This window comes from Lutra lutra, chromosome 9 (assembly GCF_902655055.1).
Source record: "Lutra lutra chromosome 9, mLutLut1.2, whole genome shotgun sequence".
NCBI classification, from domain to species: Eukaryota; Metazoa; Chordata; class Mammalia; order Carnivora; family Mustelidae; genus Lutra; species Lutra lutra.
Genome location: NC_062286.1, coordinates 59,547,746 through 59,573,906, shown reverse-complemented (window position 1 = coordinate 59,573,906; position 26,161 = coordinate 59,547,746). Strand labels below are relative to the sequence as shown.

At 40.6% G+C, this 26,161-nt stretch overlaps 1 protein-coding gene and 1 long non-coding RNA gene across 2 annotated transcripts in view; one reads left to right on the top strand and one right to left on the bottom strand.

The window, feature by feature from the left end:
• The window catches only part of LOC125109474 (uncharacterized), a 217,648-nt gene that overhangs the window by 29,365 nt on the left and 162,122 nt on the right, over window positions 1-26,161 (bottom strand). The gene's annotated exons all lie outside the window — the stretch shown is intronic.
• On the top strand, window positions 16,485-17,327 carry LOC125109473 (heterogeneous nuclear ribonucleoprotein A1-like). Its single transcript, XM_047746473.1, has one exon. It carries the CDS (start codon window positions 16,500-16,502, stop codon window positions 17,325-17,327), a length of 828 nt encoding a protein of 275 aa, XP_047602429.1. The 5' UTR covers window positions 16,485-16,499.

The following is a 26,161-nucleotide window of genomic DNA, read 5'->3' as shown; positions in this document are numbered from 1 at the left end:
CAAATTTAATCACTTCTTTTTTCTGTACTCTCCCTCTCCTCTTCTCCCTGGTAGAGAATTTCTAAGGGAAATTGCATGAGAAAGGCCTGGGGCCCTAATCTTGTCTCTTGCTAAAGCTGTCCTTTTCTTGCCCTTAGATAACTTTCTGCATCAATAATAGAAATTAGCTTTTAACCTCTCTAAAGTTCCAAATCCTGTGAGTTTCAAGAATTTAGGGTGGCAGCAGGCAGAGCACTTCTCCAGGCAAAGCTGCATTTTCTTTCACCTCTTCTAGACTGGCTCCTCTTGGGCCAAGTTCATCTCTTTCGTAGGACTTGGTAGAAAGTGGCAAGCATTCTCAATAGGGTGTGTGTTGGGGGTGGGAGGTAGGAGGTGCATAATTTGAATGCATCAAACTGGTTTTTAAAATCTATCCAAAGTATTCTGAGCAACCAGTTTATTTTTCTTTATAAAATTTTCTTCAACTGAATAGATTTTCTTCCACTGAAAAGCATTTTTTAAGTAAGGCCTGGATGATGTCACCACAATGGTGGTGTAGGAGACCCCAGCTTCTATCCCCGCAACAAAGATCAACAGTTAGACAGTTATTCATGAACAAAAACAGTTCTGGGAAAGATCTGGAGTCTATGTAAGAAACTTTAGCAACACAGTGGAGCAGAAAATGGGTGAATAAGAGCACAAAACAGAAAGGAAAATAGCTTCATTTTGTCTGTATCATCCCATCCCCCAGGCTTTCATTGTTCAGCACCAGGAGGGAGCTGGAAACAGTTCCCCTTGCTGAGAGAGGGAAAGTGGAGTGAACAATCAGCTTCTCCAGCTTTTTGGTGAAATGAAGGATCCACTTCAGTTTTACCATACCCAGAGATCAGCAACACTGAGATGTATAGAGACAGCAAGGACCATGGAGGGAAAGCAGAGTATCAGAATCAGCCATGCATCAGGAGCAACTGCAGTTTTTAATGAACTCCTGGCAGAGGTGGAGAAACCAATGGCCAGCACAGCCACGGTGGACTCCCTCCAGATTTTACCAGTTTTTACCCCACAGGTATTTATGTCACAGACATCAGACATCTAAGACCCTGCCAGCTTCCTCTGACCCCCAACCCTTGCCAGAGCCCAGGACATACAATGGTAGTCAGCTCAGTCTTCTGCAGCTGCATTAGTGCAAGTCACTAACCTAGGCCCTACAGTTGTGCACCATTGATGTGTGCACATTCAGTACTAGCCCCTCCAGCTGTGCACCGGCATGTTGACAGCCTGATGCCTGTCATCAGCCTCCACTGATGTGTGTGCATGCATAGCAAGATCTTGCAACCCCAGAAGTGTAAATTGACCCTTTTCCCTGTCACTGCCCCATATCGTGGGGCTCATCTGCAACTAGTTTCTCTTGCATACCCCTGCATGCCCCCAGTCTGACTCTCAACACCAGCCTCCAATGCTGTGTGCTCATGGCAAGACCCAGCAGCCACAGCAGTGCACACCAATAGTCAGGACTTTCATAGCTGCCAGTGTGCCTGCAGTTGTTTGGCCCTGGCCCTCTTTGCTGACCTGGCCCCTACCACTATGTGTGTATCTACAAAAAGCCACTGGCACTATATAGGTACCTACAGCTGCCTCCTGTAGCTGCACGTGTGCATACCACAATCTCCAGCCACTAGCACTGCCTGCTCTTGTCCTTAACCATTGGACCTGGAGGTGCTAGTGAAGGTCCCAATAGACCTTGTAGCCACTACAGGCATCCCACAACACTAAGCAATCAATACTGTGGACCTCAGCAGCCTGAGCCAGAGCCATCATGCCTCCCCAGATCCAGAGTCACTACATGTCCCTGTACTTGACAGCTGGCACCACTAACACTAGAATCATAGCATGTTCCAGCATGTCCCTACCCACAAATGAAAGTCCTTCTTAACCACAGTCAGTCCATAAATTCTGGAAGCATCTTCAAATACACAAGGTACTTACTTATCTTGTACCTACACAAGGCTACAGATATCACAAAGAATCAGGGAATCATGACACAATCAAAGGAACACAATAAACTCCTAGTAACTGACCCTGAAGAAATGGAGACACATTAATTGCCTGACAAAGTCTTCAAAATAATTATTCTAAAGATGCTCAGAGAGGGAGAATGACATCAGCACTGTGGTAGTGTGAGTTGTTCCTCTTTTCCCTCCCCTTTGATTTACAACTAATCAGTTATCCATAACAACAACAACAAGAAACAACACAAACAAACAAATAAAACAAACACATGTGTACAGCAAACCAGGACACCTGAGAGATCCATCCATCTGTGCAGGTGGATTAGACTGTGGAAAAGGTAGTGGAGCAAGAAACTCCATAAAAGGTAGTGGGGCAGTGAAACCCATGGCAGCCCTCTGGCAGCGAGCTAGCCCAACTGTTTCGGGCACAGGAGGTGGAAGTTGAAGTTGGTGAGTGTGTGTGTGTGTGTGTGTGTGTGCACGTGCGCGTGCACGTGTGTTGAGGGGAGAGGTGTGCCTCATCATGTGCGGGCTGCCACTGGAGGGACCAGTTATTCTCTCTGAGGAGAGATGACAGTGACTTGGGGGAGGGAAAGGAAAGAGAAGTAGGCAAAAAGAAGTGAAGAAAACTATCTCCTGTTGTCTGCCCCATGAGGCCAGAGGACAACACACATTATCTGGGACATACTCCTTCCCCCAACACGAGGATTCCCCTTCAGGACTGTGGGCACCCAGAATGCCAAGTGCTAAGTATACATCTCCCATCCCACCACTGCCACACTTTGCTGCTTTTTTTTCTTTCTTTCTTTCTTTCTTTCTTCTTCTTCTTTTTTTAAGTACTGGCTCCTAACTCTAGTGGCCAGTCAGTGCCCATGAGAGAAATCAAAACTTGTGCTATCGCGCCACCTTCTGGAAAACAAAAGGAAGATTCCTAACTATCAACCTGTTGGAACTGTTAGAATCAAAGTAAACAAAACATTGCTTAAAATGAGAAAGTTAGGGAACAAATGTGGTGGCAAAGTTACTTCTCATCAAACACCATGAAAATCACAGTAACACAGTATCACAAAAAGAAAATGACAATTTTTCAGCAAATGAACTCAAAGATATGGATATTGTTATCTAACTGATTAAGAAATTTAAAGAGCTGTTATGAAGAAATTCAATAAACTACAAGAAAACTCAGAAAGGTAATACAACGACGTCAGGAATAAAATGAAAGAACAGAAGGAATACTTTACTAAAGACATTAAAATTCTTAAGAAGAACCAAACAGAAATTCTGGAGCTGAAGAATTCAGTAATGAAATAAAAAATAGAATGCATTGGAAATAGAGCAGATCATATGGAAGAGAGAATTAGTAAGCTCGAGAATATAGAAATAACTCTGGTAGAAGAGAGAACTAAGATTTTAAAACAGCAAGATAACCTTATAAGAACTATCTGACTCCATTAAAAAAGTCAACATAAGAATAATGGGTATCCCAGAAGGAAGACAGGGAGGGGGGAGTAGAGAGTGTATTTAAAGAAATAATAGCTGAGAAGTCCTCAAACCTGAGGAAGAAGCTGGAAATATAAGCCCATGAAACAAAAAGAACACCTTGCCGTCCCAATGCAAAAAGACCTTCTCCACATCACATTATATTAAAACTGTCAAAAATCAATAATAAAGAGTTTGAAAAGCAGCCAGGGGGAGAAAAAGGGAGTAACCTACAAAGGAGTCCCCCATTAGGCTATCTACAGATTTCTCAGCAGAAGCTCTATAGCCCAGGAGAGGATGGAGTGACATATTCAAAATATTGAAAGATAAAAATTGCCAGCCAAGAATATTCTATCCAGCAAAGTTATCCTTCAGATATGAAGGAGAAATAACGGCTTTCCCAGACAAACAAAAGCTGAGGGAGTCCACCACCCTTAGATCTGCCTTATAAGAAATATTGGAAGTAGCTCTTCAAGCTGAAGTGAAAAAACAAAAGTACACAAAACTCTGATTAAGGTGATAAATAGAATTAGAATACTATAATCTTTTTTTTTAAAGAATGGTATATATTAAACTCAATGGTATATAAACTAATGGTATATATTAAACATAAAGATTAAAGGGAAAGATTATGAAAAATAACTGTAGTTACTACAACTAGGTAATGAAATCACAGCATAAAGACATCATTTGTGACATCAAAAATATAAAAGGGGAAGAACAAAAGGATGGAACATTTATAAGTGAATGAAAAAGATAAATTGCTATCAGCAGAAAAAAGGACTATTATGATATGTTACCATGTAAATCTCATGGTAACCACACAGCAAAGACCTAGAGCAGAGACACAAAACATAAAATTAAAAGAGGAGCCTGAGCAAATTACAATGGAAAACCACAAATGTACAAAGGTAAACAAAAACAGAAGGGAAAGGAAATGATGAAGAGGCAAAATAACCAGAAAGCAAAAGATAAAATGGCAATAGGAGATCCTTAATGTCAATAATTACCCTACATGTAAATGGACTGAACTCATCAATAAGGCACAGAGTGGCTGGATGGATTAAAAAAAACAAAACAAAACAAAAACAAAACAGGACCCAACTATATGCTGCCTACAGTAGATTCATTAAAGTTCTAAAGACACTCATAGGCTCAGAAGCTGATATTCCAGGGAAGAGTTAAGATGGTGGGGTATTAGGGGGACCCTTGGCTTGCCTCATCTCTTGAACACAGCTAGATCAGCAGCAAATCATTTAGAACAACTAAAAAATTGATCTGAGGGTTAAGAGAACGATCTGCACAATTAGAGGGAGAGAACAAGGCAGGCGCAAGGTTGGGATATGTGAATTGGGGGAGAGAAAAGTCCTGGTGCCACGGAGGGAAGGAAGTGCTTCTTGGCAGAGAGAAGAGCAGCATTTTGTTTTTTTTTTTTGCAGGAGAAACACTCCCCCAACACCACTGACTGGGGAATTGGGAAGAGGTAACTATGGCAACTTTTTGCAAACAGTGGAGTTCAAATTCTGAGGTTTTATTTATTTTTAAATTAATTAATTAATTGTGAGTGGGGGGAGGGGTAGAGGGAGAGGAAGAGAGAGAATCTTAAGTAGGCCCCATGCCCAGCTCAGAGCCCGATGGAGGCCTTGATCTCACAACCCTAAGATTATGACCTGAGCCCAAATCAAGAGTTGGATGCTTAACTGACTGAGCCACAGAGGTGCCCCCAAACCTGAGGTTTTAGAAGTCTGTGCCATTTGTTGAATCCAAGGCAGGTAAGCAATGGTGATCCTGAGGAGAGAGAGGGCAGAGGCCTAGGAGTGGACAGCGCACACCATAGTGTGGAGATGCCCTGGGCCACAGTGGGAGAGAACATTCCCCTTCCTGCAGTACATTTGGAAAAGGGTATACTGCCTCTCCAAGAACCAGGGACCTGGTGGGTGCCATTGAGAGGACAGAGGCATACAGAGGGCAGATAACCCGGTCACACTTTTCTTGCTGTGCTTTACCATAGACTCCAGGCACCTGTGCAGTCATTTGATTGCTTTTCTGTGACAGAATGACACCAGGTACAGTGCTGGGAAGGAGGAGGAGGGGAGGATCTGCACCTTGCTGGGTCCTTTAAGATTTAGAGTTTTAAATCCCAGCTACATGCCAGAGATAAAAAGCAGGAGAACTGTGGTACTGGGCATCTCATTCAGGTTGAGGGCAGGGATATGACAGAAGACTGGGACACAAGAGGGGAGATTGTTTGCTTTTCTGTGAGGGCTTCCTGAAGAGTGGCAGAAATGAGTTCCCCTCCCTGGGAACAAAAAGGTGCAGTGATGCCATTTTCCACTCCCTACCCCCTGCCCACCAGCACAGTTGGACTTCAGTGAGCAATAGAGTACCCCCTGCCCCAGTGGAGGCTGGAGCCACTTATACCAAACCCTGCTCCTCTGCACCTTGTAGGAGCATCTTTACCAGGGCAGGTCTGACTGTCAGCCAGCCAAGCAGGCCTCTCCCACAGAGGACCAAAACAGGTCCCCCACACGTACCAAGTCTACTGATCATGGAGTGCTCTATGGCATCAACATCAGATCTGGTGGGAATAGGAGCAGTGTGTGTGTGTCTCTCTCTCTTCTTTCTTTCTTTCCTCTTTAGAATCAAGTTTGTAGTTTCTGTTCATTCATTTGTTTTTTGGGGGGTTTTATTTGTTTGTTTGTTTCCTTATTTTTTCCATCAGTCTTCTTTTTTTTCTTTCTTTTTCTTTGGAATCGGGTTTATTGTTCTTTATTTGTCTGTTTATTTGCTTTTGTTGCAAAGCTGTTGTTATTCCTTTTCCTTTCTCTTTCTTTGAATCAAGAGTTTTTGTTTTTTTTTAAATCAGTCTTATTTTAACAAAGAAACCAAAGCACACTTAGTGAAAGGTTTAAACACTCCCCACTGCATACAAGGAGGAATTCTGCAGAGGACTGACCTGTGGGAAAGAACAGTCAAAACACAACAGTAGAGTGCACACAGCGCACACCAAAAACACTTCCTGAAGTGCCAGGCCCTGAACAGTGTATGACCCTTTCTCAATATAGCATTTGTCTCAGGAGCAGGAAACATAACACGTTTTCATAACACAAAGAAGACAGAAACCCAGACAAAATGACAAGACAGAGGAATTCTCCCCAAAAGAAAGATCAAGAAGAAATCACAGCCAGGGATTTGCTCAAAACAGGTATGAGCATTATATCTGAACAAGAATTTAGAGCAACATTCATAAGGATACTAGCTGAGCTTGAAAAAGCATAGAAGACAACAGAGAAACCCTTGCTGCAGAGATAAAGACCTAAAAACTAGTCAGGCTAAAACAAAAATGCTATAATTGAGATGCAAAACTCACTGGATGTAATCACAATGAGGACAGAAGAAATAGAGGATCGAATAGGTGATATAGGAGATTAAAAATATGGAAAATAATCAGAAAAGAGGAGGGAAAGAAACTATTAGATCATAGATAAAGACTTAGGGAACTCAGCAATTCCACAAAGTGCAGTAATACCTATATCCATAGGAACTCCAGAAGAAGAAGAGCAGGGAAAAAGGGACAGAAGGTTTCTTTGAACAAATTATAGCTGAGAACTTCCCTTATCTGGGGAAGAAAACAAGCATTCAAGTCCAAAAGGCCCAGAGAACTCCCCTTAAAATCAGCAAAAACAGGTCAACACCAAGACATGTCATAGTGAAGCTTGCAAAATACAAAGATAAAGAAGAATTTGGAAAGCAGCTAGGGACAAAAGGTGCTTAACCTACAAGGGTAGGCATAAGTTTAGTAGCAGAATTGTCCACAGAAACTTGACAGGCCAGAAGAAAGTGACATAATATATTCAATATGCTAAATGGGAAAAATATGCAGCCAAGAATACTATATCCAGCAAGGCTGTCATTCAGAATAGGAGAGATGAAAAGTCTAAACAAAGACTAAAGGGAGGCCATGAACACTAAACCAGCTCTGCAAGAAATATCAAAGGGGACCCTTTGAGTGGGAAAGAAAGACCAAAACCAATGAAGACTAAAAAGGAACAGAGACAATCGATAGCAACAACAACTTTACAGGTAATGGCACTAAATTCATATCTATTAATGATTACTCTGAATATTAATGGACTTAATGCTACAATCAAAAGACATAGGGTATTAGAATGGATAAAAAAATGAAAAAAAAAAAAAAAAACCCAAGACCCATCAGTATGCTGCTTATAAGAAAGTCACTTTAGACCCAAAGACACATCCAGATTAAAAGTGAGGGGGTAGAGAACTATCTATCCTGCTAATGGACATCAAAAGAAAGCTGGAGTAGCCATACATGTATCAGATAAAGTAGATTTTAAACCAAGGAGAGTAACAAGAGATGAAGAAGGGCACTATATCATAATAAAGAGGTCTATCCAACAAGAAGACTTTTTTTTTTTTTTTTTTTTTTTTAAAGATTTTATTTATTTATTTGACAGAGAGGCAGGCAGAGAGAGAGAGAGGGAAGCAGGCTCACTGCTGAGCAGAGAGCCCGATGCGGGACTCGATCCCAGGACCCTGAGATCATGACCTGAGCCGAAGGCAGCGGCTTAACCCACTGAGCCACCCAGGCGCCCCTCCAACAAGAAGACTTAACAATTATAAATACTTATGCTCCCAATGTGAGAACACCCAGATATATAAATCAATTACAAGCTTAAGGAAAATCATTGATAATAATACAATAGTAATGGGGGACTTTAACACCCCACTCACAGCAATGCACAGATCATCTAAGCAGAAGATCAATAAGGAAACAATGGCTTTGAATGATGCACTGGACCAGATGGACTTAACAGATTTATTGAGACCACTTAATCCTAAAGCAGCAGAATGCACATTCTTTTTGAATGCACATGGAACATTCTCCAGAATAGCTCTCATACTGTGTCACAAATCAGGCCTCAGCTAGTACAAAAAGACTGAGATCATACCATGCATATTTTCTGACAACAACACTATGAAACTTGAACACAACTGCGAGAAAATTTGGAAAGACCACAAATACATGGAGGCTGAAGGACTTCCTACTGAAGAAAGGAAATAATTAAGATTAAAACAGAAATAAATGAAATAAAAATAAAAATAGTAGAACAGATCAACAAAACTTGGAGCTGATTCTTTAAAAGAATTAACAAAATTGATAAACTCTTAGCCAGACTCATCAAAAAGAAAAGAGAAAGGACCCAAATAAATAAAATGAAGGAAAGAGGAGAGATCACAGCCAACAACAAAGAAATACAAACAATTATAAGAGAAGATTATGAGCAGGTATATGTCAACAAATTGGGCAATCTGGAAGAAATGGATAAAATTCTAGAAACATATAAACTACCCAAACTGAAACAGAACAAAACAGAAAACTTGAACAGATCCATAACCAGCAAAGAAGTTGAATCAGTAAAGAAGAAATCTCCTAACAAACAAGAGTCCATGGCCAGATGGCTTTCAGGGGAATACTACCAAACATTTAAATAAAAATTAATACCTATTCTTCTGAAACTGTTCCAGAAAAGAGATACAGAAGGAAAGCTTCCACACTTACTTTATGAGGCCAGTATTACCTTGATTCCAAAACCAAAGCCTCCACTAAAAAGGAGAATTACAGAGCAATATCCCTGCTGAACATGGATATGAAAATTCTCAACAAGATACTACCTAATCTAATCCAACAGTACATTTTAAGGATTAGTCACCATGGCCAAGTGATATTTATTCCTTGACTGCAGAGATGGTTCCATATCTGCAAATCAATGTGATATACCACATTCATAAAGGAAAAGATAAGAACCATATGATCCTCTCAATAGATACAGAAAAAGCGTTTGGCAAAATATTGCATCCCTTTTTTTTTTCCCCAAAAGGAAAACCATCCTTTTTATTTTTTTTATTTTTTTTTAAGATTTTTTCTTTCTTTTTTTTTTAATTTGACAGAGAGATCACAAGCAGGCAGAGAGGCAGGCAGAGAGAGAGGAGGAAGCAGGCTCCCCGAGAGAGCAGAGAACCCGATGCGGGGCTCGATCCCAGGACTCCGAGATCATGACCTGAGCCGAAGGCAGCGGCTTAACCCACTGAGCCACCCAGGCGCCCCAAAACCATCCTTTTTATTGATAAGATTCATCAGTTTAATAAATCTCAGCAGGACACTTTCCTTCCTATGTGGAATGTGGGACAATCACTCTGATTGGGGCAACCAATGAAAACCCTTCCTTCCAGGTCAATGCTGCTCTAGCTAAACTGCTGTCAGGTTATTGTTCTTAAGAAGCTTCCTGTAGAGGCAATGGTGACTATTTTTTTTTAATTAATTTATAATACATTATTTGTTTTATGGGTACAGGTCTGTGATTCATCAGATTCATCAATTCACAGCACTCACCACAACACATACCCTCCCCAGTGTCCATCACCCAGGGACCCCATCCCTCCTATCCCCCTCCACTCTAGGAACCCTCATTTTGTTTCCAGAGATTAAATCTCTTATGGTTTGTCTCCCTCTCTGGTTTTGTCTTGTTTCATTTTTCCCTCCCTTCCCCTATGATCCTCTGTCTTGTTTCTCAAATTCCTCACATCAGTGAGAGCATATGATAATTGTCTTTCTCTGACTGACTTATTTCGCTTAGCATAATACTCCCTAGCTCCATCCATATTGTTGCAAATGGTAAGATTTAATTTTTTTGATGGCTCCATAATATATATATATATATATATATATATATATATATATATATATATATATATACCACATCTTCTTTATCCACTCATCTGTTGATGGACATTTAGGCTCTGTCCATAGTTTGGCTATTGTGGACATTGGTTACAGCATCCTTTCTTTTTTTTTTTTTTTTAAAGATTTTATTTATTTATTTGAAACAGAGAGAGAGAGATCATAAGTATGCAGAGAGGCAGGCATAGAGAGACAGAAGAGAAAGCAGGCTCCCCACTGAGCAGAGAGCCCGATGCGGGCCTTGATCCCAGGACCCTGAGATCATGACCTGAGCCGAAGGCAGAGGCTTAACCCACTGAGCCACCCAGGCGCCCTACAGCTTCCTTTCTTGATAAAAACTCTCCAACATGTAAGGATAGAGGAAAATTACCTCATTATCATAAAAGCCATATATGAAAAACCCAGAGCAGATATCATCCTCAATGGGGAAAAGCTGAGATCTTTTCTGCTAAGGTAAGGAACATGACAGGGATGTCTACTCTCATCACTGTTGTTCAACATAGTACTGGAAATACTAGCTTCAGTAATCAGACAACAAAGAGAAATAAAAGGGATCCAAATTGGCAAGAAGTCAAACTTTAACTCTTTGCAGATGACATGGTGCTGTATATAGAAGACCTGAAAGACTTCAATCAAAAAATTGCTAGAACTGATACATGAATTCAGCAAAGGTACTGGATATAAAATCAATGTACAGAAATCTGTTTCATTTCTATACACCAAAATGAAGCAACAGAAAGATAAATCAAGGAATCAATCCTATGTATAATTGTATCAAAACCCAGAAGACACCTAGGAATAAATCTAACCAATGAGGTAAAAGACCTGTACTCTGAAAATTATAAAACACTGATGAAAGAAATTCAAGATAACACAAAGAAATTGAAAAATATTCCATGCTCATGGATTGGAAATACAAATATTGTTCAAACGTCTATATGACCCAAAGCAATCTCCACATTTAATGCAATCCCTATCAAAATACCAAAAGCATTTTACACAGAGCTAGAACAAACAATCCTAAAATTTGTATGGAACCAGAAAAGACCCCAAATATGAAAATAATGTAGAAAAAGGAAACCAAACCTGGTGGCATCACAATTCTGGACTTCAAGCTATATTGCAAAAGCTGTAACCATCAATTCAGTATAGTACTACAAAAATAGACACATATGGGGCACCTGGGTGGCTTAGTGGGTTAAAGCCTCTGCCTTCGACTCAGGTCCTGATCCCAGGGTCCTGGGATCAAGCCCCGCATCGGGCTCTCTGCTCAACAGGGAGCCTGATTCCCTTCCCCTCTCTCTGCCTGCCTCTCTGACTACTTGTGATCTCTGTCAAATAAATAAATAAATAATCTTAAAAAAAATTAGACACATACATCAAAGGAACAGAAGAGAGAACCCAGAAATGGACACAAAACTATATAGTCAACTAATCATTGACAAAGCAGGGAAGAATATCCAATAGAAAAAGACAGTCTATTCAATAAATGGTGTTAGGAAAAGTGGACTGTGACATGCAGAAGAATGAAATTGGACAACTTTTTTACACCATACACAAAAGTAAATTCAAAATGGACAAAAGACCTCAATGTGACACAGGCAACCATCAAAATCCTAGAGCAGAACACAGGCAGCAACCTCTTTGATCTCACCTGGGCATGTCTCTGGAGGCAAGGGAAACAATAACAAAAATAAACTATTGAGACTTCATCAAGATAAAAAGTTTCTGCACAGCAAAGGAAATAATCTACAAAACTAAAGGCAACTTTGGGTTAGGAAGAGGTATTTGCAAATGACATATTGCATAAAGGGCTAGTATCCAACATCTATAAAGAACTTACAAAAATCAACACCCAGAATAAATAATCCTGTTAGGAAATGGGCAGAAGACATGAACAGGTTTCTCCAAAGAAGACATACAGATGGGTAACAGACACAGGAAAAAAAAATGCTCAACATACTCATCATCAGGAAAATACAAATCAAGACCACAATGAGATACCACCTCATACCTGTCAGAATAGCTAAAATCAACAACTCAGCAAACAACAGGTGTTGGTGATCCAGAGAAAGGGGAACCCTCTTACGTTGTTCGTTACACTGCAGAGAAAGGGGAACTCCCTTACACTGAATGCAAACTGTTGTAGCCATTCCAGGAAACAGTATGGACATTCCTCAAAAAGTTAAAACTAGGGGCGCCTGGGTGGCTCAGTGGGTTAAGCCTCTGCCTTCGGCTCAGGTCATGATCTCAGGGTCCTGGGATTGAGCCCTGCATCGGGCTCTCTGCTCAGCAGGGAGTCTGCTTCCCCCTCTCTCTCTGCCTGCCTCTCTGCCTAGTTGTGATCTCTGTCTGTCAAATAAATAAATAACATCTTAAAAAAAAAAAGTTAAAACTAGAGCTACCATTCAATCCAGCAATTGCACTACTAGATACTTAACCAAAGGATTAAAAAATACTGATTCAAAGGGGCACATGTATTAACCAAATTATGGAAAGAGACCAAATGTCTGTGGACTGATGAATGGATAAAGAAGATGTGATATGTATGCATATAAATATATATATTCATAACAGAATATTATATATAAGTATATTTGTTTATTATAATTTAGAATCTATTTATTAATATAAATATTTATTTATTTAAAAAATTTTTTTCAGTGTTCCAAGAGTGATTGTTTATGTACCACACCTAGTGCTCCATGCAATACGTGCCCTCCTTAATACCCACCACCAGGCTCATCCAACCTCCCACCCTCCGCCCCTCCAAAACCCTCAGATTGTTTTTCAGAGTCCACAGTCTCTCATGGTTCATCTCCCCTGCCGATTTCCCCCAATTCACTTTTCCTTCCCTTTTCCTAATGTTTTCCATGTTGTTCCTTATGCTCTACAAATAAGTGAAACCATATGATAATTGACTCTCTGTGCTTGACTTATTTCACTCAGCATTATCTCCTCCTTCCGTCCCGTCCATGTTGATACAAAAGTTGGGTATTCATCCTTTCTGATGGAGGCATAATATTCCATTGTATATATGGACCATATCTTCTTTATCCATTTGTCTGTTGAAGGGTATCTTGGCTCTTTCCACAATTTGGCGATTGTGGCCTTTGTGGCTATGAACATTGGGGTACATATGGCCCTTCTTTTCACTACATCTGTATCTTTGGGGTAATAATAATAATAATGATGATGATGACTTACTACTCAGCCATCAAGAGAATGAAATCTTGCCATTTGCAATGATGTGGATAGCACTAGAGTGTATTATCCTAAGTGAAATAAGTCAGTCAGAGTAAGACTAATACCATATGATTTCACTCATATGTGGAACTTATGAAACAAAACAGATGAATATAGGGTAAGGGAAGGCAAAATAAAATAAGATAAAAACATAAGAGAGTCTTAACTATAGAGAACAAACAAGGTTGCTGGAGGGGAGATGGCAGGGAGATGAGATAGATCAGTGATGAACACTGGGTGTTAGATGTAAGTGATGAATCATTAAATTCTACTTCTGAAACCAATATTACACTATATGTTAGCCAAATTGAATTTAGATAAAATCTTGGAAGAAAAAATAAATATGATATTCCAAGTACACAGAAGTGAAAAGAAGGTGGGCATAGCAATACTTGTATCAGACAAAATAGACTTCAAGCCAAAAAAGGTAAAAAGAAACAAAAGTTATTTTATAGTGATAAAAGTGTCAATATATTAAGAAGATATAACAACTGTAGCTGTATAGACTTCTAACACCCAAACACTGAAACACCCAAACACACAGTGAAAACACTGAAACATATTAAGCAATTAATAACAGATCATAAGAGAGAAGTAGACATCAATATAGTAATTGTAGCAGATTTCAACATCCCACTGTCAGTGTTGGATAGATCATTCAGATAGAAAATCAACAAGAAAACATTGGAATTTAACCACACTTTAGAATAGACTTCATAGACATATACATACCATCTAAGAACAGCAGAACACACATTGTGCACATGGAACATTCTCAGGATGGATCATGAAAGGCCACAAAATAAATCTTGGCAAATTTAAGAAGCCCGAAATCCTACCATCTATCTTCTCTGACTACAGTAGTATGAAAGTACCAAAAGAAACAAGAGGAATCAGTGACAAGAGGAAAATGAGGAGGTTCTGAACAACTACCAGAACCCCCTAAGGCATAGTACAGAGGCAGCAGACTTAAATGCCCAGCCTGCATGAAAGAGGCCTATTTGTTTATCTTAAAAGCTGTGGCCTGAAGGTAAGACTTTTAATTATCATCTAGGAGCTGACTACAGTCCTCTCTAGATACTAGGGAAGCTAGCAAATGCCAACTTCATGCTCTCCCTGTGATTCATCCCAGGTTGTTTGTGTCTCTGAAAGGAGCTTGAGTACATGTCTGGCACCCCAGGTTTTGTAACTGCCACCCAGAGGACACATCCCTTGATAGACACAACTATGGTTATCACCTCAGGGTTCAATGTAAACAGAGAAGGCAGAAATGCCCATCATACAGTCTTCCCCTTAAAGAGTTATATTTGCATACTTTAAAGAATATCATTATATAATGATGAAGGGATCAATCCAACAGGAGGATACAACATTTGCAAATATTAACACACTCAACCTAGGAAGCCCTAAATATATATAATGCAAATATCAACAGATCCAAAGAAAGAAATAGACAACAATATAATAATAGTAGGAGACTTTAAAACCTCCCTTTCACCAATGGATAAGTCCATCCAAACAGAAAATCAAGAAGGAAATGTTGGCCTTAATACATTAGACCAGATTGACTTTACAGACATTTACAGAACATTTAATCCAAAGCAGCAGAATACATTTTCTTCTCAAGGGCACATAGAACATTGTCCAAGATAGATTATATGTTAGGCCACAAAACAAATCTTAATAAGTTTAAGAAGGTTGAAATTATATCAAGCATTCCTTCTGACCACAATAGTATGAAACCAGAAATCAATACAAGAATAAAATTGGAAAAGTCACAAAGATAGAGATTAAATAATATGCTATTAAGTAACCAATGGGTCAAAGAAATAAATAAAAACAAAATTTTTTAAAAAATTGAGACAAATGAAAATAGAAATACAATATACCAAAACTTATGGGGTACAGCAAAAGCAGTTCTAAGAAAGAAGTTTACAATAAAAACATCTATATTTTTAGGGGCACCTGGGTGGCTTAGTGGGTTAAAGCCTCTGCCTTCGGCTCAGGTCATGGTCTCAGGGTCCTGGGATTGAGCCCCGCATCGGGCTCTCTGTTCAGCAGGGAGCCTGCTTCCTCCTCTCTCTCTGCCTGCCTCTCTGCCTACTTGTGATCTCTGTCTGTCAAATAAATAAATAAAATCTTAAAAAAAAAATCTATATTTTTAAAAAATGAGAAAAATCTAACATAAAAAAGCCTAACTTTACACCTCAAGGAACTAGAAAAAAGAACAAACAAAGCCTCAAATTAGCAGAAGGGAAAAAAGTGACATATACTAGAGCAGAAATAAATGAAATAGAGAAAAAGAAAAACAATAGAAAAGATCAATGAGACTAAGAGTTGGTTTTTTGAAAAGATGATAAAAATTTATAAACCTTTAGCTGGACTTAGCAAGAAAAAGAGAAAGGTCTCAAATAAACTTAGAACTGTAAGAGGAGATACTATAACTGATACTGCAAAAATATAAAGGATCATATAAAACTATTAGGAACAATTATATGCCAACAAATTGGAACAACCCAGAAAAAATGGAGAAATTCCTAGAAACATACAATCTACCAAGAATGAATCATGAAGAAATAGAAAGCCTGAACAGACCAATAAAAAATTAAGAGGATAGGGGCGCCTGGGTGGCTCAGTGGGTTAAGCCGCTGCCTTCGGCTCAGGTCATGATCTCAGGGTCCTGGGATCAAGTCCCGCGTCGGGCTCTCTGCTCAGCAGGGAGCCTGCTTCCCTCTCTCTCTCTCTCTCTCTCTCTGCCTGCCTCTCCGTCTACTTGTGATCTCTCTCTGTCAAATAAATAAATAAAATCTTTAAAAAAAAAAAAATTAAGAGGATAGCTTTTCTGCCCGTGGACGCCGCCGAGTAAGCATCGGTAAAGTCTCCCCTCCCACTGTCTAAGTCAGTCTCCCAAAGAGCCTGAACAGCTGTGGAAGCTCTTCATCGGAGGTCTGAGCTTTGAAACAACTGATGAGACTCTGAGGAGCCATTTTGAGCAATGGGGAACACTTACGGACTGTGTGGTAATGAGAGATCCAAACACCAAGCACTCCAGAGGCTTTGGGTTTGTCACACATGCCACTGTGGAGGAGGTGGATGCAGCCATGAATGCAAGGCCACACAAGGTGGATGGAAGAGTTGTGGAACCAAAGAGGGCTGTCTCAAGAGAAGATTCTCAAAGACCTGGTGCCCACTTAACTGTGAAAAAGATTTTTGTTGGTGGCATTAAAGAAGACCCTGAAGAACATCATCTAAGAGATTATTTCGAACAGTATGGGAAAATCGAAGTGATTGAGATCATGACTGACCGAGGCAGTGGCAAAAAGAGGGGTTTTGCTTTTGTAACATTGGATGACCATGATTCTGCAGACAAGATTGTCATTCAAAAATACCATACTGTGAATGGCCACAACTGTGAAGTAAGGAAAGCGCTCTCTAAGCAAGAGATGGCTAGTGCTTCATTCAGCCAAAGAGGTCTTAGTGGTTCTGGAAACTTTAGTGGTGGTCATGGACGTGGTTTTGGTGGGAATGACAACTTTGGTTGCAGAGGAAACTTCAGTGGTCGAGGTGGCTTTGGTGGCAGTCGAGGTGGTGGTGGATATGGTGGTAGTGGGGATGGCTATAACGGATTTGATAATTATGGAAGCAACTTTGGAGGTGGCGGAAGCTATAATGATTTTGGCAATTACAACAATCAATCCTCAAATTTTGGACCCATGAAAGGAGGCAATTTTGGAGGCAGAAGGTCTGGCCCTTATGGTGGTGGAGGCCAATACTTCGCCAAACCACGAAACCAAGGTGGCTATGGTGGTTCCAGCAGCAGCAGCAGCTACAGCAGTGGCAGAAGGTTTTAATTACTGCCAGGAAACAAAGCTTAGCAGGAGAGGAGAGCCAGAGAAGTGACAGGGAAGCTACAGGTTACAACAGATTTGTGAACTCAGCCAAGCACAGTGGTGGCAGGGCCTAGCTGCTACAAAGAAGACATGTTTTAGACAATGCTCATGTGTATGGGCAAAAAAACTCGAGGACTGTATTTGTGACTAATTATTAGGTTATTTTAGTTTCTGTCCTGTAGAAAGTGTAAAGCATTCCAACAAAAGGTTTTAATGTAGATTTTTTTTTTTTGCACCCATGCTGTTGATTGCTAAATGTAATAGTCTGATCATGACGCTGAATAAGTGTGTCTTTAAAAAGAAAATTAGGAGGACTGAAAGAATAATCAAAAAACTCCCAATAGGAACCTGGAAAGATGACAGAGTAGGAGAATCCTAAGTGCACCTTATCCCACGGATACACCTAGTTTACAGACACATCAGTGTGACTAACCCAGAAAAATAAACTAAAGACTGACAGAACAGATTCTGTATAGTTAATTGTAGAGAGGAGGCCCCATAAAAAAAGATCGGAAGGTCAGAGTTCTGGTTGGGAACCAAATTAATCTGCAAGATTAACCACCAATGGAAAGAATGCCACAAAAACAGAGGAGGGATACCTGAGACACAGATGACACACTTGGATAGAGTCCTCATTAACATTTGGCTTTGAAACCCAGAGGGGCTTGACTACGTGAATTTTTACCATCAGTAGGGCTTACCTCTGAGAACTTTAAAAATCAGTGGGCTCAGCTCTGGGAGAGCCAGAGGGTGATAGGAAACTGAGTCCCCTCCCCTTTTAAAGAAACAGCATAACAAACAGTCCCATTGAGACAGAATAGAAGCAGCAGTTTGAAAGCAGCTGGGGTATTCAGGAAGACTTACTTATCTCAGAATGTGTGCTGGAGGTAGAGATTTTTAGGAGATATCTCCAAGAACAAAAGAGTTAGCAGGTACCATTCCCTAGCTGCCGCCCCCCCCCCCCCCCCCCCCCCCCCCCCCCGCACCTAGATACATGTGATTTGGGAAACAGAGGCAGAAGAAAATCATTGAAATTCCTTACCTACTGACAAGCCCTTGAAACAGGCAGAGTGGCTCTCCTCTAGGGACTCAACTGCCCTCACCTTGAGGTTTTGCTAAGGGCAAAGGACAATCCTAGCCTGATCAATCCCCTACCCCCAACCAGGATCCTGTAAGTCTACTTTAACAATTCCTTTAGGAAACTTTATCTCTAAACCTCCAAGAGAGAATCATTCCCAAGCATATGGCCCACTGATATTCATCTAAAGGGTCTCATGAGAAGGTTTTATTACTGGTAATGAATAACCTTTTTCCCAGATAATAGCTAGCCCCTCAAGGTCCTAGAAACCTTGCTTCCCAAATTCCTTAGAGACTTACATCATCCCTAATCCCCTCCCCAACTTACAAGTATGTAATAGACCACTCCTCACATCTCTGGGGCAGCAGCTCTTCCTGCCCACAGGTCCTGTCCCCGTGTTTTAATAAACCACCATTTTGCACCAAAGATGTCTCAGGAATTCTTTCTTGGTCATCGGCTTCGGACCTCACCCCACAGAACCTCACCTATGTTCTAGAACTTCATCATTTGGCACCCAACGTGGGGCTGTGAGTCTTTACATTTGGACTCTGAGCTTCTGTGCAAAATTGGTGAGTACTTTCTCTCCTCTTCCTTTAGTCTCATTTCAGGGGCTTTTCAAGGAGTATGGTCTTGTTGGAACACTTGCATGTTGATTGCTCATGCTGTAATCCTCTAGCCCGTGGCAACTCTATGGGGAGGAGAACATCTGCCTTTTGGCTGGAAGTTAGTACCCTGGCTGGAATGGTAATAAAACCCAGAAACTTGATGCCCTCTCTCTGTTCCTGTTCTTATATAGAGTTGTCTCTCTTGGGCACGGGACAGACACCTAAGTCACCAGGACAGCTGCTAATCTTAAGACTCCCGTGTGAGGTTTCCTCCTGATTGATCTAATGTGATCCCCTCCATATCCCTGGTCTAGCCATTTCTGGCCACGGGACCTCCATTGGGAGCTGGACAAAACCAGTACCCGATTGAATTAAAACACAACCAGGGATCGTTTCCTAGGGAAGTTGGCTATAAGGACCACAAGTGTTGGAATGTCGCATAGACCATGATGGATTTCAGTCTTTACTGTTTCTTGTCAGTGTCTTCTACTAACTACTTAAAGCTACAAAATTGGGTAATTTCCCCTTGCCAAACTTTTCTAGTATTTCCATGGGTTAAAATGGCAAAAACAGCATGCAGTCTTCAGGACAGACGATGGCATGGCACGGCACAGTATTTTGGCCCATTCACCAGGCACCCACAGCAGCCTAGGATGCGATGGGGAAGAGGAGGGATGCCAGCACCCCTCCAGACCCTTTTATGGCAGGAATGCTTTCTGGGGAAGGCAAGATCGTGATCAATAGCGATGTCTTGAGGGACGCCTCTTGTCGCTTTTTACACACGGGAACCTCTGACATATCCTGCGTGGGACACCACCCAGGCATCAGGGGGGATTTGGTAATGGACCTTCTTTATTTTTCTGGGAGCATGGCCTCAGTAGGCTTCTTCAGTTCCCAAGGACTCTACCTTGGGGTGCCTTTTAACCCACTGGAAATAATTTGGATTGCAAAACTTAGGAAAGGACTGAACTCCTGTAACACTGCATGGCCTCAGTGGGTTCTGTCAGTTAGATCTCCTCTGCAGGAAACAGGGCAAATGGACCTAGGATACCTTCATTGCTCATACCTAGACCTTCATTGCTCTACACCAGGACCCCGATCTAAGGGCCTTTTGCAGAATGTGTTTGCCCAAATGAGTCAGCTAGTAAACTCCCTCCTGACATGTTGGCTGATAATTATGTAAATAAGCCTTCTTCTAGTAAACCCAGGTTGCTGGAGAAAACGCAGGCCATTCCTAGCAAAGGGGATTCTGACTTTATCTCTCTGTGTTCCTCCTAATAGATGTGGGGGCTTCTCCCTCACTCACTTCCCATGTTAATGGCTATAACTGGAGCCAACTGGGGTTAGGCTAACTCGAGACAGAGACCATAAGGAATATTCCCAAGCAGCTGCTGAAACTCCCTTTGTTTCGGGGAAATTCCCTATCTTCTCTGGCCTGACATGGACTGCCTAACTTCTCCCCCTTTGTTGGTGGGAAAACATGGCGTCTGCTCCTCTGTTGGGGCTTATGAACTCTAAAACCGGGAATCCTTTCTCTGCCCCCTGGCAGCACTTTGTTCCTTCTGTCTCCCTCTTCTCCTGTTTCTGCACCAACGTGCATGTGGCCTGCATAACTGGCCTCTAGACCATCCTTGGGGCTTCCTGCACTACGGCTCCTTCTCTCTTCACTGTCAAGGAGCAAGAAGAGCACCCCCTGGACCTAACACCCCCCACTACAGATCTTCCCACTCGTGTCTCAGGTAAACATTCAAAGTGGAGTGGAACATTCAAGGTGGAATGTAAATCAGTATTTGAACTAAGTTAAGTTTGTTGGTTTAAGATATACATGTCCTTTAAGTTATCAGCCACAAATGTGAAACTTCAATCAAAGTTTACTGAAGGTCAAATAAGCTTTTGTTATTTGTTAAAATCTGTTAGCAAAGAGATGACTGAACTGATGGTTAATTGTCTGTCTCAAAGTTTTAATGGGTAATTGCTGAGATAGCTTTCAAAGTCTTTGGTAACCTGAAAGTTTAAAGTTTTGCTTGGATGACAAATGGAATTAAATTTGTTGGACATCTAAGTCTTTTCCAAATAGGATAAAGTGCTAAAGCATTGAGTACTAGATGTAGGTTTGTGCTTTTGACTTCTTACTGCAAAGAAACTAAGAATATTTCAATCTGTTGGTAGCCATGTTTTGCGCTTAACTGATTCATAAATTTGCCATCTAAAGAATTCTGTTGTAACAGTTCACAATTGGTTTATATTTAGTCTTCACTAGAGATTAAGGTGTTTCTAAAAGTACAAAATTCCGCTAACTGTAAGACTGATGGAAATAAAGGAAGCAACTCTGTATGTAGGAAAGTAGGAGATGTGTAAGAAAGATTTAAGGAAAGGGAATACATTTTGCTGAAGGCAAGAGAAGGTAATTTTGTCCTAAATGAGATGGTTGTTTGGAAGGAAATGGCTTGGGACAAAACCTTGGTGCAAAAGAAAGTCGCAGGTTTGCGAAGGGAAATCTTTGGAATGGAATTTAGTATGGTCAGGGTGGACTAAGATTGAAATGAATGGGTTTTAAATGTACATTGGTATAAGGCTGAAGTTCTCTCTGTTCAAAAAGACAAAGTTTTCTTAGATTAATTGATCTGCTGTTAAGAAGAAAATGTAAATGGTTTTCTCTTTGCCTGCCCAGAAAAACCAGTTTCTATGTTTTGTTTTATCAGATCTTTAACATCCCTAATCCTATTTAGGCATGTGCTTTAAAAGGTTTTAACAAACTTCCCCAAGATTTAAATCTTGAACAAAATCTTGATTCTCTTGTAAAATGAGTTTTATCTTCAAGGAGACTCATATAGAGGACTTTCAGGACAATATAGGTATTCACTATATTAAACTAAAATGGGTAAGAATTTCCAGAACTAACTAAAGCTGCATTCAAACTAAACCAGAATTAGTAACATGGGACTAAATGAACTAAAAGATCATAGTGTTATGTTTTTTATTTTAGACATTGCTCGTTCTCTAATGTTTGCTCTTCTGGACCAAGAAAAATTTTACTTAAGATGTCTGTGACTTATAGAGATGTAAAAATATTTATTTGTAAACAAATCAAAGCATTCAAATTTTCTATCTGAACCCTCTATAATGCAAAAGGTCTCAGTAAGTATTCTTCTTCCATGGCAATCAGTCATTTGCATAAGTTCAATAAGAATCTGTTCTCCTTGTAACAGGACACTATTGGAAACATTGGTTATTTTACCAAGGCTTTGACTGGAATGTCATATTTGAGAAAGACATGCATAGACTCATATATGACCAGACAGCTTTAAGGAACTAAGTAAGGTTAACTTTATGAAACCTGGAGCCATAAAGCCCCTTGGAATGGCTGGCCTGATGCCTTGCTCACAGAGTTCCCAGCAGCCTCACCAGGTTAGTAAAGAATGTCATTTCCTGGCAGGTGCAGGAACCTCAGGATACTTTGGGGACCTCAGGAAGATAAATTCCCCCAAATCGACAGGCATTGCAGGCATGTCTGATGGCAAGTACTTGGCTTGGCCTGGAGAGGCTACTAAAAGTTCAACCTGGCCTGGAGAGGCTACTAAAAGTTCAACCTAGAGATTCCTTATAAGGAGTTCCAGCAAAACAGATTCTAAAAGATCTATATGATCACTCAGTGTTCTTGCTGAGCTTATGTAAATAATTAGGCCAAGTTTGTTAAAACTGGACTTGTTTTTCAAATAAATTAGTCCTGATTTGGTTATCTCCAGAAATGAGGGTTATTTTAGAGAGAAAAATTATGTTTTAATAACACACCTTTATGGATGTTAAATTCTAGATTTGATTGTCTTTAAATGTTTGTTTACCTAAGCTAGACAACTTGAGGTAAACTTCAGAGAAGTTGCACAATGCTTGTTTAGACGATCTTGCCTAATATTCTGTAGGGATAATAACAGAACCCATTGGGCACATAACTTAAATATTTAAACAACTGGAAAAAATGGGATTGATTCCCCCAACAATTGTATAACTTAACTATCACCTTGTATGTGGCTGGAATAATGAAATTGCCTAAAAGTCAGCATAACGCACTCCATAGGATTAACTATGGTCTTGTGGAGATAATGGATGACCCCACTTTCTTTATGATTGGATTGGATGATGCATGTGGGACTCCCCTTATCTCTTGACAAGTTTTCTCCCACTTGCCAGTGATCCTCTGTAATCAGGGTATTGTTAAGGCTGGACCAGTCAAAGGGCTTCTTAGTGGTTTTATCCCTTAGTCATATTTATCCTAGAAGCCACCTCTGTTGAGGTACAATTGCAAACAAATGCTTTAGCTAAGCATAGACTAGCCCTCCTCATAAAAAGAGCCTCAAAGCTCACTATGGGACAGTCTCTGACTGTAATGACTTCACATCAGGTCCAGATTTGTCTTAGAAACCAAAGGCCACCAATGGATGATGGAGGCCAACTTATTAAATACTGGGCTACACTTACAGATATGCCAGAAATAATACTTAAAACTTGCCAAACTTTAAACCTAGTTACCCAAATGCCTGAACCTGACCATTGTACTTCTTTCACTATAGAGCATAACTCTTCAGAGGTTATTGATCTTGCTTACTCTAGTTGGCCAGATTTAAGATGCCCCCGTTAAAAATACAAATGACAGTTGATTTACTGATGACAATAGTTTTCATAAAAGGAATAAGAAAATCTGGGTATGCTGTAATGATCACTAGCACTTTGCAATTGCCAAACCTTTAAAAATTAATATTAATAGTGACTCCAAATATGCCTTCCTGGTACCACATGCCCATGGAGCTATTTGGAAGGAAAAGGGATTTTTGCCAAGCCATAACTCCCCAATCAAATATGGGCCTGAGATCATAACCCTTCTTGAGGCTGTATATCTGCCCAAGGAGGTAGTGGTGATTCACATCAAAGGATATCAAAAGGATATGACCTTAGAATCTAAAGGAAACAATTTAGCAGACCATACAGCTAAAGAAGCAGCAAAAGGAACCCAGTGAGCAAAATAACGTGCCTTCTTACTCCTGTGAGCCCATAGAAGACCTCAAACTTCTCTTCCAAAAGAAATGAAGGTTGTGTATATTCTCTTTATCTTCCTTTCACCTATCTTAACTGACAGTTCCTTTCTATAGTGCACACAGCATTATGCTGAACTTCAAACTCAAACATATTGCTGGAGGGGCGCCTCGGTGGCTCAGTGGATTAAGCCTCTGCCTTCGGCTCAGGTCATGGTCTCAGGTCCTGGGATCAAGCCCCGCATCAGGCTCTCTGCTCAGCAGGGAGCCTGTTTCCCTTCCTCTCTCTCTCTGCCTGCCTCTCTGCCTACTTGTGATCTCTGTCTGTCAAATAAATAAATAAAATCTTTAAAAAAAACAAACAAACATATTGTTGGATATGTGAAATTTTGCCTATGTCAAATACGTCTGGGTTACCCTGCTGGGTTTTCCCTTTACAGGGCACTGATTGGCATTCTCTGCAGGATTATATTTCAGATATAATATATGGAGACAGTATGTACCAGGATAAATCTATCATTAATCAGGATGTTTCTTCCTGGCCCATGATCAGTGAAACATGGAGTTCACCAGGACATAACCAAACCTTTTCATACTCTCAAACTATTAAAATCCCAACTGACCTTACAAACCCACAAATTAATACCCACCAACTAGGGCCTAAGCTACAAAACCCTACTTATCGCTATACTGAGGATGGCATATATCAAACTTGGGATACATATTTGTGGCTCACACCTACTATTGGCCAGCTCAGTCAAAAGGCAGTTTTACACTGGGAATGAAGAAATCATACATATGATACTTGGGAAAATAACACACGACATCTAGGATGGCCTTAGATGTCCTGACAGTAGCACAGGGTGGCACATGTGCAATTATCAAAGCAGAATGTTGTGTGTACATCCCAGAATATCACAAAAATGTCACAGGACTAATAAAAGATATGAATACCCAGATTGGGGCTCTACAGGATCCTTCTCTCTCTCAGTGATTGGTTAAGTTCCTGGTTTAAAGGAGGACTATGGCCAAAAATCTCCCTTCTGGACTTCTCATTCTTATAGCCTTATTAATCTTAATGTGTTGCCTTGTTCAATGTTTCTCTACTTGGTGCCAAGACTCCATTGCTGCAATGACTTCATGATGACAGATGATCCTTACCACACACAGAGACACTTCTTCACTGTCAGCACTGGACTCAGCTGCCTCTGTCTTTTGTAACTCCCCTACACATTCCTCAACTGATCAATGTTGACCCTAGTAGGTAGGGACAACTCTATGCCCCTATTCAGCAGGAAGAAGTTACAGAAGATGAGACCTTCCACCTTCAACTACCTTAAAGATTTAAGCATCAAAATTGTTCAGGGGGGAATGATGTGGGAAACAGAGGCAGAAGAAAATCATTGAAATTCCTTACCTACTGACAAGCCCTTGAAACAGGCAGAGTGGCTCTCCTCTAGGGACTCAACTGCCCTCACCTTGAGGTTTTGCTAAGGGCAAAGGACAATCCTAGCCTGACCAATCCCCTACCCCCAACCAGGATCCTGTAAGTCTACTTTAACAATTCCTTTAGGAAACTTTATCTCTAAACCTCCAAGGTAGTGTCAAGAATCATTCCCAAGCATATGGCCCACTGATACACATCTAAAGGTCTCATTCCCAAGCATATGGCCCACTGATATACATCTAAATGGTCTCACGAGAAGGTTTTATTACTGGTAATGAATAACCTTTTTCCCAGATAATAGCTAGCCCCTCAAGGTCCTAGAAACCTTGCTTCCCAAATTCCTTAGAGACTTACATCATCCCTAATCCCCTCCCCAACTTACAAGTATGTAATAGACCACTCCTCACATCTCTGGGGCAGCAGCTCTTCCTGCCCACAGGTCCTGTCCCCGTGTTTTAATAAACCACCATTTTGCACCAAAGATGTCTCAGGAATTCTTTCTTGGTCATCGGCTTCAGACCTCACCCCACAGAAACTCACCTATGTTCTAGAACTTCATCACATGGATGTCAGTGGGAACCAGTGTAGATACTCACTACCCAGTTTGCTAACACCATGCCCTGTCCCTACCTGTGGAC

What these genes read in the sequence shown, in the direction of transcription:
- LOC125109473 (XM_047746473.1), top strand. Translation starts at nt 16,500, where the DNA reads ATGAGAGATCCAAACACCAAGCACTCCAGAGGCTTTGGGTTTGTCACA.